The sequence below is a fragment of the Miscanthus floridulus genome, chromosome 5 (assembly GCF_019320115.1).
Source record: "Miscanthus floridulus cultivar M001 chromosome 5, ASM1932011v1, whole genome shotgun sequence".
Lineage (NCBI taxonomy): Eukaryota > Viridiplantae > Streptophyta > Magnoliopsida > Poales > Poaceae > Miscanthus > Miscanthus floridulus.
In genome coordinates this window covers 102,939,191-102,952,844 of record NC_089584.1, presented here as the reverse complement: position 1 = coordinate 102,952,844, position 13,654 = coordinate 102,939,191, and the positions used below count along the sequence as shown (strand labels likewise).

Sequence of the window (13,654 nt, the reverse complement as noted above, 5' to 3'; positions counted from 1 at the left end):
CCAAATGCATAACGATTGGAGATGCTCTTAAGGAACGAAATGTTGTTTTTACCAGGAACGAAGTGTTTCTTTGGCCCTAGGAAAGCTGAATGCGTATATTACTAGGGAAAAATAACTAAAATAGTAACGCATCTTTCCTGCAAGTGGGGGGCTTTGCTAATTGCTACGCTTACGAGGAGAGAGATCTGCCCGCTGCCCCCTCGCGTTCCCCTCCCCCGCGTCGTCGTCTATTCTCTCCCCAAATCCCCCAAACTCTACCGCCGATCCGGGCCCAGATCGCCATGGCCGCCCCCAACAGCAACGACGCCGCCAGCGCCAGTGGCACCGGCCGGGCTGTCGAGGAGGACATCTCCATCGAGGCGTTGGCGCGGCGCGTGCAGGAGCACATGACCCTCAACTCCAACCCCGCCTCTCGCCGCCACAAGTTCTGGGAGACGCAGCCCGTCGGCCAGTTCCGCGACGCCGCCGACACGTCGCTACCGGACGGCCCCATCGAGCCGCCCACGCCACTCTCCGAGGTGCGCGCCGACCCCTACCCGCTGCCCGCCGCCTTCGAGTGGCTCACCTGTGACCTCGACGACGACGCGCTCCTCGCCGACCTCTACTCGCTGCTCGCCCACAACTACGTCGAGGACGACGAGAACATGTTCCGCTTCAACTACTCCCCGGCCTTCCTCCGCTGGGCGCTCAAGCCGCCCTCCTTCTTCCGGGCCTGGCACATCGGCGTCCGCGCCAAGGAGTCCAAGAAGCTCGTCGCCTTCATCTCGGGCGTCCCGGCCCGCATCCGCGCCCGCGACGACGTCGTCCGCATGGCCGAGATCAACTTCCTCTGCGTCCACAAGAAGCTCCGATCCAAGCGCCTGGCACCCGTGCTCATCCGGGAGGTCACCCGCCGCGTCCACCAGGAGAACATCTGGCAGGCTGCATACACCGCGGGGGTCGTCCTCCCAACCCCCATCACCACCTGCCGCTACTGGCACCGATCCCTCAACCCCAAGAAGCTTATCGATGTTGGCTTCTCTCGCCTGGGTCCGCGCATGACAATGAGCCGCACGGTCCGGCTATACAAGCTGCCTGATGCGCCGCTCACCCCTGGGTTCCGCAGAATGGAGCTGCGGGATGTTGCTGCGGTCACACGGCTGCTGAGGGCTTACCTTGCGAGGTTTGTGGTGTCACCGGATTTTGATGAGGTAGATGTGGAGCACTGGCTGCTGCCCCAAGAGGATGTGGTGGACAGCTACCTTGTGGAGAGCCCTGAGACGCATGAGGTCACGGATTTCTGCAGCTTTTACACGCTGCCCTCATCAGTGCTGAACAATGCTAACTATGCGACGCTGAAAGCAGCATACTCGTATTACAATGTTTCCACCAAAACTCCGTTGCAGCAGCTGATGAATGATGCTCTGATTGTTGCCAAGCAGAAGAATTATGATGTGTTCAATGCTCTCGATGTCATGGAGAATGAGTCATTCCTCAAGGAACTCAAGTTTGGTCCTGGAGATGGGCAGCTCCACTATTACCTCTACAACTACCGTATTCGCAATGGCATCAAGCCCTCTGAGCTTGGTCTTGTGCTGCTATAGAGATCAGGGCAGTCTTGAGTTTACACCTTCCCTTCTGCAGCAGGTAATCATTGTGCCGCTGGTTTAGTATTTGAATTTTATTATTGCTATAGGTGATGATTTGGTTCCCTTAATGCTGTAGGTCTCACTGTGCAATCCCAGTGGTTTCCTCATTTTGTCTGTTGTGGTAGTGGTTCTCCTTGATATGATTACCATGGCCATTGATGTGAGCCCAAGATGATTTGCAAACAAGGAGACTGGAATTAGAAATCCTTTCCTTAATTTAAGGTTTTTATTCCCATTAGTGACATTTTGTGTGCGTGGTCCACAAACATGTATGCTGGCACTGATTTTACCGAGAAATTTTGATAGAACTTGTGTTATCGAAGTTGTTCGTGTGCTGCTGTGTTATGTTTGCACATGTATGGCCGTATGGATGTCTTGATGCTAGAACATTTGCCACAGCTCCGTCAGCACTACCCAAATTTTGATGGTTTCTTTTTATTATGAGCAGGTTCTATTAGTTTTTGTTGTCATTCAGTAATTTGCTTTGTTCACATTCCAAGATAACCAGAAATGTACCGATTGTGGCTTTCCGGGATGACTCAACTCATTTGTCCTTTTCTAGGTTATAACATGCTTTACAAAGTGATAACTCCTACTTGATGCCATATTGCTTGCGCATTACCTGAAATAGACCGATTATGGCCTTGTGGGTGTGACAATCCATTCGTCCTTTTCCATGTTATGACATGTTTCTACTTTATACTTGCAGCACCGAGGCACTTCACCACCTCAGTCTGCTATATCCTCCCTTTATATAAATTGATGTTCTAGGATTCTAGCTCTCTGTTTGGAATATGCATCATTGACTTGTGGTGAACATGAATCATTTAGGTCATTTGGGCCCCGTTCGGCTTGCTGAAATTTGGCTGAATTGACTGAAAAACACAGTTCTGCCTGAATTGTTGTGAGACAAAAACACTGTTTCGGCTGAAAAAATAAGCTGAATAGTGCGGATTATAAGGTAAGCCGAACGGGCTTTACAAATAGCTTAACTGGTGGCATACTAAATAACTCACTGTACTTCCTAAAAATTTGCATGCAACAGTCGTTTGAACCTTTAAGTGTGCTCTTGTATGCAATTGTAGTTCCATTTTGTTGCTACTGGCGATAATTATGCAAAATAGTTGTAGACCAAGCATAGAACTTTATTTCCAGCATACTTCTTGGGTGTGATTTGTGCTTGCCCTTTGATGCACTTCAGTTCCAAGCTAGGCTGCTGGCCTGATAAATATAAATGTGAATCGATATCTGCATATGTAAGGAATCTGAAAGCAGGCACGCAATGCAGCAAACCCTGATGTTCATCTAGTCATTATCCAATCTGGCAATTTGTATGCTACAATATCATATGATACTGAACAAATCCTGCAGCATGTTCGTTATTGTTTGCCCAGCCCAGCTGAGCAGAGCGCAAGACAGTCGTTATTTTATATGGTTTTGAGATTGGCAAATTGCCAATTTGGGGTTATATTCTTGGGAAACAATGCCATGCACCTGACTGTCTAACCACGTAGATGGTTTTTGTTATATAGTCCCTCTGCATCTCTTGAGTCACTCTTCGTCAATGCAAAGAGTCTTAGGCCTTGTTTGGATGCATAGGTCTTGTTTGGATGTATAGGACTAAGAATTAGTCGAGTAATTTCTAGTACATAAGAATCCAAATAGGTAGACTAATTTTAGTTCATAAGGATCCAAATACTCCCTCTGTCCCTAAATAAATATATTCCTATCTTAAGTCAATATTTTTAAACTTTGATCGAATTTATAGAAAAAAACATCAAGATTTATGATATCAAACTAATATCATTAGATGTACAATAGAATATATTTTTTTATAGATGTTACTATTTTATATAAAGTTAGTCAAACTTAAAAAAGTTTGAATGGTACGGTTTCTATGAATTGATTTATTTTGGGGCGGTGGGAGTAAGTAGAATAATTATTAGTCCATTAGTTATGGAGTAGTTGTTAGGCCTTGTTTAGATTTGGATTTACAAGACTAACAACTATCCCCTTCATCCCAAATTATAAGTCATTCCAAGAATTTTGGAGAGTCAAAGCATATCAAGTTTGACTAAATTTATATAATAAGATAATCATATTTATGATGCCAACTAAGTATCATTAGATTCTTCGTTAATTATATTTTCATAGTATACCTATTTGATGTCATAGATTTTGTAGTTTTCTCTATAATTTTGGTCAAACTTGAGATGCTTTGACTCTTCAAGATTCTTGGAATAACTTATAACTTGGAATGAATGGAGTAGTTGGCTAATTTTTAGTCTCTAGTATCAGACAGACTAATTATTAGTTCATTAGTCATGAACTAGTTGTTAGACCATTAGTTCATTGATAGGAGCTAAGAGGACTAGTTGTTAGTTCTAGTTTGTTTGGGGATGGCACGATGTTTCGGTCCCTCTATTTCCCTTTATCTATCAACCTTATTTCACCAACGATTGCCAACAGGCCCGCCGGAGCTATCGGGTTGGCTGAAAGGCCTTTCGTCCAACCAAAAGGTCTTTCGGCCATCACCATTCGGCATTAGAGTCGGGCTGTTGACGTGGTTATCAATGCATAACACTTGTTGGTTGGCCAAAAGGCGTTTCGTCTAGCCGAAAGGCCTTTCGGCCATCGCTTATCGGCATTGACGTCTGGCTACCGGCATGGTTGTCGGGAGATGACGCCTGTCAGTTGGCCGAAAGGCCTTTCGTCCAGCTGAAAGGTCTTTCGGCCATCGCTTATCGGCATTGGCGTCTGGCTACCAGCATGGTCATCAGGAGATAACGCCCGCCGGTTGGCCGAAAGGCCTTTCGTCTAGCCGAAAGGTCTTTCGACCGTGTTGATGGCATTTCGTCGAAAGGGTCCTGTAAGGAAAATGGACCCTAGGCTCATTTACTTTGGATTTTGGTGTTTGATGACCAACACAACTAAATTGGACTAATAAATTTACAAGTGATTGTTTTGTAGTCCAATAGGGTGCAAAACGTGACTTGGACAAAGGCGACGTGATGATCTGATGATCAACACAATAAGGACCTTAGAAACACAAGAGAAGACCCAAGATATCAAGCAAAGTCCAAGCACGAAGATAGGAACCAAGCCGAACGCAAGATCGCGAAAAAATAAGCTCATAGAGGTGACCGGACGTAGTGACCGGACGTTGGCATATAGTGATTGGACACTCCGATCAAGAGGCTCGGCAACAGCAGGCGTCAGCAGCAGCGACCGGACGCTGAGTACTAAAATCGATCGGACGCACCGATGGAACTGTTCATCATCACCGGCAACACATTCGGTACTGACCAGAAGCTGGCGGCAAATCGACCGGACGTAGGACTGCACCGTCCGATCAAGTACAGAAAGGTTCCATAGCGTCGAAATTACGACTGGACACGTTCGGTGGCATGTGACCGTACGATGTTAGCATTTGATCAGTTGATCGTGGCTCTAACGGTCGGGCTGACCGGACATGTTCGGTCATGACGACAACATCGTTCGGTCAGTAGCAGAAAAACGGGATTTTGTTACTAACAGATACTTTCTCAGTGGGGCTTATAAATAGACCCTCTAACCAGCCATTTGACACATGTGGAGCTGAGAAAACATGTCAAGGGTGTTTCTATACTATTTTAGTGATCTCCACTTGCATAGTGCTTAGTGATTCACTAGGTGATTAGCATAGGTGCTTTGCGAAGTGCTTAGGTTGATTATACCACCGCTTATGCACTTGCTCTTGGTTTAGGCCTATTGTTTAGTGAGGTTTGCACACCTTTTACCACTCGGTGCTTGCATGCACCATTGTTGTACATCAGAGGGGCTTGTAGTCTTATGAGATCACCAATCGCGTTTGTGGTGTGGCTGCCACCGTGTACCGGAGGGAACAAGGCCCGCGACGTTTTGTCCTGAAGCTTGATAGTGAAGATGGCGGGGAGCATCCAGAAGAGGCTTGTCGGAAGGCACGTCGGAGACCCACTTGCGCGTGGGGAAGGACCGAGGCTATCCATGGAGTTACCCAACCAGGAGCTTGGCCCTTGCGAGGGACTCCTTGTGAGGGTCTCCAACGAGGAGTAGGGGGAAGCTTGTGTGCTTCTCGATACATCGGTAAAAATACTGGAGTCATCGATGGGAGTTTGCATATCTCTACCTTGCTCTTTAGCTTCTGTATTTACATTGATTGTATTACTCCTTTTTATGGTAGAGATAGCAACACACTAGCAAAATCGTAGTTGCACATTTAGATAATTTATCTTTTACATAGGTTTTGCTAAGGGTAGAAAAAGAGGCCATAATTTAGAGTTAGAATTTTAAGTTGCCTAATTCAGCCCCCTCTTAGGCGTCACGGTCCCCTACAAGTGGTATCAGAGTTGGTTGGCTTAATTTGGACTTTTGGCTTAATCGACGTTGAGCCGATGCTATTTAGAGTGGTTGGGATGGATACTTCTAGGCCTCTGCACTTTGATGACACTAACTTCTCTTACTATAAAGTTAGAATGGTTTATCACCTTGAGGCGGTAGACTTAGGTGTTTGGAGAGTCACTCGTGACGGGATGAAACCCATTAAGAATCCCGATAAACCCACAAAGAGTGAAGAAAAAGAAATGCATTTCAATGCTAGAGCTAAAAATTGCTTGTTTGAATCTTTTAGCAAGGATGTGTTTAACCAAGTGTTCACTTTAAATACGGCACATGAAATTTGGTTAAAACTCTAAGAGCTCCATGACGGTGCATCTAATGTCCGTGAACAAAAATATTGTCTAGCTAAACAAAATTATGATTCCTTTACAATGAATGATGAGCTTGTTCGTGATATGTATTCTTGTTTGAATCTAATTATTAATGAGCTCCATTCAATAGGATTAACAAAGCTAGATGATGTAGACATCGTGAGGAAGATCATCTCCGTGCTACCACAAAAAAAATATGTAAGCATCATCACCATCCTTTCCAATATGGAGGACTTGAGCACTATGACCCCGACCATTGTCATTGGCAAGACAGTGGCATTTGAAATGTCACGCAAGATGGGTCAAGAATAAGTCTCTTCATCATGCAAAGGCAAAGCTCTCACATGTAGTGAGAAAAAGAAGATGAAGGGCAAGCGAGTTGAGACAAGCTCAAGCTCAAGCTCCTCAAGTGAAGATGAAGAAGAAGATGAGGATGATGATGAAGAAGATTCGAGTGATGATGATCAATCATCCTCCTCCATCTCTGACCTTGATGAAGAATCAATCAAACTTATCAACAAGGTGGAGAAGATGATCCAAAGGCTCAATGTCAAGGGTGTGCCCATCCAAATTCAAGATACCATCTTTAGAAATCAAAGAAATGAGCAAAGGAAGAAATAATGCTATGGATGCGACGAGTTGGGGCACTTTGTGGAAGTTTATCCAAACAAGCCCACACCCAAGACAAAGAAGAAGACGTGCAAGAACCAAGCCCTCACATCAATAAGATCATGGGATGATTCTTCAAGTGAAGAAGAAGACCATCACAAGAGGCGAGGGCACAAGCACTCATCATCAAGATCTTCTCGTGTGTGCCTTATGGCACGAGGTAACGAAAGCTCATCCTCTAGTGAGAGTGATAGTGATGATGAAATACTTTTTTTATGATGAAATTGTGCAACAAAATCTTAATTATGCTAAAATTTGCACTAGTCAACAAAAGTAGCTCGAAAAACTAAAAGAAAAGCTAGATAGTTCACAAGAAGCATATAAAACTTTGCTTAAACAATATGAGACATTTGCTAATCTCAATATTAAACTATCTACTAAAATTGAGCAACTTAAGGCTTGTGCAACAACAAATGCATGCACAATCAATGATGAGCAACTTGTAAGGAAAAATGAAAAATTAAAAGAGAAGTTAGCTAGCTCACAAGATGCTTATAAAAGTTTGCTTGCTAAAATAGAAACCTTATGCAAACATTGTGATGAGCTAACTAATAAAGTAGCTAATCTTAAAGCCGTCGGTTCCACCCCCACCAAGGCATCTAAAAAGAAAAGTTATATCTTTAACATGCTTGAAAAGTATGCCTCTACTTCTTACAATGGTTTATGTTTAGACTCACCCTTGTACAAACAAGTTTGTGTTGAGAAAGTTCTTGTAGATACATGCACACAAGAGGCTGCAAAGGAGAATGAGCAACTCAAGCAAGAAGTGGCTCGCCTCACCAAGGACTTGACTCAAGTGAAAGGCAAGACGAAGCAAGCCCAACTTCATCAAGATAACACCATCAAGGGAGTGAAGAAGCTTGATGAAGGACAAACCATGGTTTGCTACGTGTGCCACAAGGAATGCCACAAGTCCTATGAGTGCAAGGTGAAGAATGGGGGAGGAGCAAAGAAGAAAGAGAAAAAGCAAACAAGCAAGCTCTCCAACACCTACACCAACAAGGTGGACAAGAAGGCCTCCACACCTTATCTCTTGAAGAAGAAGAAAAATAACAAGGTAGTGGCCATCAAGGTGAATAAGCAAGCCAACAATGAGGTCAAATGCTTTTGGGTGCCAAAGGAGATCATTTCCAATATGAAGAGCACCAAGAAGGTTTGGATCCTGAAAGGGAAGTGAGAACTCCGATGGACTTTGGAGAATTTGGAGACTTGGCAAAGTATGGGTGCATTTCATGGGGTGCATCATTATGAACAAAGTCATTGCCAAGTGGGTTAGTGAATATTGTGGACTTAAATTCCCCTTCCCATGTTAGGTAACTAGATGTAATCTCTTTCAATTTGTATTTCCTACAAGTGGTATTTCTTACAAATTGGTATCTTTTAGCACATAATTACTTTTCATGCCTAGGTTTGCCTTTGTATGCTTATATCTTTTGCCATGCATACACTAGGTATATCTTATGGTAGGCTTGCTTAGTTTCACTCTTGACCTTTGGAGCAAACCTACATGGTTTAAATTGTTTAGGAGCACGACACATAGCTTGTTTTATAATTGTTCATATAATATGTGCCAAAGTTCAAATTATAGATAATTTCTCCCAAATATCATATTCGAAAATGATTCTCACATTCATGTGATATCATCTTTCAAGTGGTATTTTTTTATTCTAAAATTAATGTGCATGTCTCCTACTCCATACTTGTGTACACAAATTTAGGGGGAGGTTACTCCATAAGTTGGATGCTTTGAGACTAACACTTTTCAAGCTAATCATGTGTGTAGTAGTCTCATTGCAAGAAAAATAGAGTCCCCAGAGGTAAGCATCATACTTCAAATATCCACCATCTATTGCAAGTGGTAGAAATCAAATTGATTTCCACATGTGGTATTTCTAAACTGATATCATCATGTTGATTTCACTTTGGTATTTATATGCCTTCTCCATACATTATATAGCTTAAACTTCTTTGAGTATTAATTTGCCAATTATGCATAAACTATATCCTCCATCATATGTATGCATATATTTAAGGGGAGCTTAGTCTATGTAATGTGAGAGTCAAATTTTGTGATCTATTCCACTCCACATACAAAGGATCACAAAGTTTGACCCTCACTTGTGCTACTAATGTCTTCCTTTTTGGTGTTTGATTCCAAAGAGGGAGAATTTGGAGGACCAAAAGCAAGATCATAATAATTTATAAGTGATAATGGTCTACAAGTGGTAATGGTCTGAGAAAGGGAGGACAATGGATTATGGATTAGTCTATGTAATGGGGATAATTTGTAGGACCTAAAGCAAGGCTTAAATCCATAATACCACATGGGGACATTTGCAAGGGCAAGATAGGTTTTCAAGTGGTATCTTTTAGTCTTACAAGTAGTATATTTTAGGATCATATAACCTTGCCCCTTGCATTGCATCCTAGCAAGTAGATAGTTTTTAAATTCTAAATTTTTATTATTTGCTTGCTTGGGTCATGTTGTCATCAATCACCAAAAAGGGGGAGATTGTAAGGAAAATAGACTCTAGACCCATTTACTTTGGATTTTGGTGTTTAATGACCAACACAACCAAATTGGACTAATGAATTTGCAAGTGATTGTTTTGTAGTCTAATAGGGTGCAAGACATGACTTGGACAAAGGCGACATGATGATCCGATGATCAACACCATAAGCAAGACCTTAGAAGCACAAGAGAAGACCCAAGATATCAAGCAAAGTCCAAGCACGAAGATAGGAACCAAGTCGGACGTAAGATCGCAAAAAAAAACAAGCTCACAGAGGTGACCAGACGTAGTGACCGAACACTGACGTATAGCGACCGAACACTCCGATCAAGAGGCTCGACAACATCAGGCGTCAGCAGCAGCGATCAGACACTGAGTACTAAAATCGTCCGGATGCACCAATGGAACTGTTCATCATCACCGACAACACATTTAGTACTGACCGGACACTGGTGGCAAATTGACCGAACATAGGACTGCAGCGTCCGATCGAGTACAGAAAGATTCCAGAGCGGTGAAATTGCGATCGGACGCTGTCAGCGTCCGATCAGTTGATCTTGGCTCTAACGGTTGGGACGACCAAATACGTCCGGTCATGATTGTGGCAGAACCACCCAAAATAACGTACTTACGAAGGGGTTCGTCTTCCACCAGACACTAAGCACCTCGTAAGCGAGCTACAGCGGGCGGTTTCCGTCGGGCACACCCTAAGGGAGAGCCTAAAAGATCCACATGTTTTCCTAAGGATCCAATAATGAGAACGAGTTACAATACTTAATTCATTTCATACATCAAGAGTTCTTAAAAATTACATTATTACATTTCCAAAGTCAAAGTGCGAAATATTAAACAGCGGAATAAAAATTAACATCTATCGATAAAGAACAAGGATCCGTCTGTGCCCACCAGAAGAATCCTTTACATAACGAGTGCTCCTCAAGTTAACCTGCAACAGGGGTAAATAAACCCTGAGTACACAATATACTCGCAAGACTTATCCAACTAGTGGGAATAATTTTCTGACTCCAAGGGATATGCAAAGCTTTATGGTTTACTAGGTTTCCTTTTTGCAGAAAGCAATATTAATAGTAAGTCCTTATTTATGTTATTATTAGGAGCCATGATTAATTTATTATCTAGTCATTCTATGTAAGCACCTATTCTACTTTTAAGCAAGAGTTGAGCAATTAGTTCCATTTCATCACCTTTCATAGAACTGGGCGCTGAGGTACGAGGGGCAAGCTAGAACTGGGTGCCATCATCATCTGATCCTAAGCTCTATACTGACTGACCCTCTGTAGCTGGAAGCGTCGCTGAAGAGGTCTGGGTCTGAGCTGGGGCAGGTGCTGCCTGTGATGCTGCTGGTATGTCTATCGTAGGATCTAAAGATGCGACAGAAGAAGGGAGCCTCTGAGTAGTCACGGCAACAGAAGCTGTTGTAGAAGGACCTAGGGCATACATATGTGGTGATGTAGGCATCCCTATCAACTCGCTAAAAGATGCTCTAAGACTCCTGGAGACTGACGTGTTAGGCACAAATAGCGAGGGTGACAGATCCGAGGTGAAGCCCGTCTAAAGTGGTGTGAACTACGGGGCTACTAATGGAAACGGGGATCCCGATCTTTCATCAGGTGGTGATAACTATCGTTGTGGCAGAGAATGACACACCGATCTGGCTTTAGATCGAAAGATCGAACCCTACAATCTTAGCACCACAGCTCCTCTGGTTATCAACCGAGTCACGGACCAGGTTGACCTCGCTAAGAAGGCTAATCCCTGCCTACGCAACGAAGAACACAAGCAAGAACAAGAAAGAACGCTACCAAATTGCAGATGAATGATTAAACTCATGAAGTTGGGGTCTCACAAACCGATGAACGGCAAAACTGTTCTTGACAGATTAATCTAAGCAAAATCCAAACCCTAATGGAGGGGTGGTGGCTATTTATGAAGACTCTAGGGTCATGCAAGACCCCTGGACGCGCCCCTAATGGGCCCAAACTTGATACATGGTCCAATGGACCAAAAGACGGTGTCGTAGCACCCTGACACATTTTGGACGCTGACTTGTTTTGATGATTCCTATTGATTTCGAAAAACTTTTGATGTGAAACCACTTGGATTAGCTTCCTTATCAAATTATCTTTCCATCCATATGTGGATCATCGAAAACAGAGTCCAGATGCATCCTGGGTGACCAGTTTAAGGCAGACTGATCCTGGATTCCGAGGCAGACTCAAACTTGAGTTGCTTTGGGCCTCCACCTCGGGGACTCAAACCGAATTAGCCTCGGGCCTCCTTCCTAACTTGGACACCCTTGCTAGCCTCCTTCCCCTCCATCCCATGCACCAAACATGGTCATATGCATGGGTGTCATGTCCTCATCATCCTCCCCTTCTTGATGAAAAGCCGTCCTCGGCGTCGATTGTGCTTGAAACTGATCTTGCACAACATAAAGGAGAACGGGGTTGCAAGGACAAAGAAAACTGAAATAATTGTGAGAAGGAACATGACCATGTTGCCAAGTTTCTAGCATGTCATCTTGCATAAAAATTTCAGCAAGCATGTAGACTCCATGATCCGAATGCACACGATATATGTCAACACTATCCTGCAAAAGATTAGGACTAACCAAAAACAATGCAGGAATAGGTGGTCGAGCAGACATAGGTAGCAACCAACAATACTCCCCTTCTTGGAAGTGAACTTGTTTCTTTAAGGAACATGAGAAAATATTTGTATTATTATGGCTGCCCTCTAAACGATCATAATCTTGTACAACAAAAGGAGAATTCATATTATTACGAATGTATACTCGGTGTATCATATATTGTCCCTTGTTGTTATATCTGCCAATAACATGATATGTGTGTTTGGAAAACCAAGGCAAATTAGCATATTTAAAAAGGCTCTCTTCCAAATAATCTAGGTTACACAAAACATCAAATTCAATGTAACCCAAAGTATGTAAAGAAGACAACAGTTTGAACTCATCAGTTTTAGTAGCAATATGAATAAGATGTTTATTTTCAGCACAAGTGACTGGTTCTAAAACATGTAAAATTGAAGCATCATCAACCAATTCATCTTTATCACAAGGAACTTTAAGCAAATTATCATGGGACAGAGATAAATCAAGATAGGGTTCCACTAACAATTGCTCTAAGACAGCATGGTTTGTGGAAAAATTTAGTACATTAAGACAATTTTCACCTTCCGTGAGTTTAGGACCATGGGCATTACCTGTGTTCTCAGCAGGAGTAATTGGTGTATTGTGAAGTGATGGTTCTGAATTTGCATATGAGGTTGTGAGCTCCTCATTTTCTTCCATGTCATCCTCTCGCTTATGTACATTATTCTACAGAAAGTTAGTCATAGCAAGAGGAATAACAATAGATTCTTCCTCTAAATGGTGCACCTCAGCATATGAAGTCAAAACAGGAGGTGGATTAATAAAGGTTTCTCGCATAAGAAGTTTCATATCATTCCAAGTTTGAGGTCTATCAGATGGATCTAAAGAATCCCACCAAGATAAAGTAGAATGTCGCAAAACACTAGCTGCATTTTTTACCTTCCTCCTTGAACACATAAAGCGAGTAGCAAATATGTTATCAATGGCAATTTTCCACTCCATGTACTCATCAACACCTATACCATCATAAGTCGGTGGATACGAACAACCTATCATTGTTAGAAGACAGCAAAAGACAACACAAAAATATTATCCCTATCGACTACTTAGGTTGTGGTGTCATGTTTCACAGCAAGTGGAAGTGTCTTATCAAGCTCTTACAAAGTTCTTACCAATGCAAGAAGTGGGCGGTACAACCGGCGGCTAGTCCGTGATACCTGTGAGACAGTGGTACTAAGATTGCAAGGCCCTTTTTCTGTACTGATCTAAAGAATTTGTGGAGCTTGGAAGGCAAACAAAGAGTAATATGTATATCTGGCACACAAGTCAGTAACAGAAAGTAATGCTGAATTATAGTCCAAAGTACTTGTTCTCGTTGCTGGTCTAAAATGCTCCAAGTACCAGGTGTGTAACAAACAAGCAAGTATGGTGGATAGCAAGGTGATAGGTGTGTGAAAAACAAGTATAGTGGATGGAAACAGCAAC

The 13,654-nt window shown here is 42.9% G+C and overlaps 1 protein-coding gene across 1 annotated transcript; it reads left to right on the top strand.

The window, feature by feature from the left end:
• The first annotated feature begins 134 nt into the window (after positions 1-134).
• On the top strand, positions 135-2,156 carry LOC136452826 (glycylpeptide N-tetradecanoyltransferase 1-like). The gene is made up of 2 exons (XM_066453417.1): positions 135-1,626; positions 1,705-2,156. Exon 1 carries the CDS (start codon positions 282-284, stop codon positions 1,581-1,583), a length of 1,302 nt encoding a protein of 433 aa, XP_066309514.1. The 5' UTR covers positions 135-281; the 3' UTR covers positions 1,584-1,626; positions 1,705-2,156.
• Positions 2,157-13,654: the final 11,498 nt, after the last annotated feature.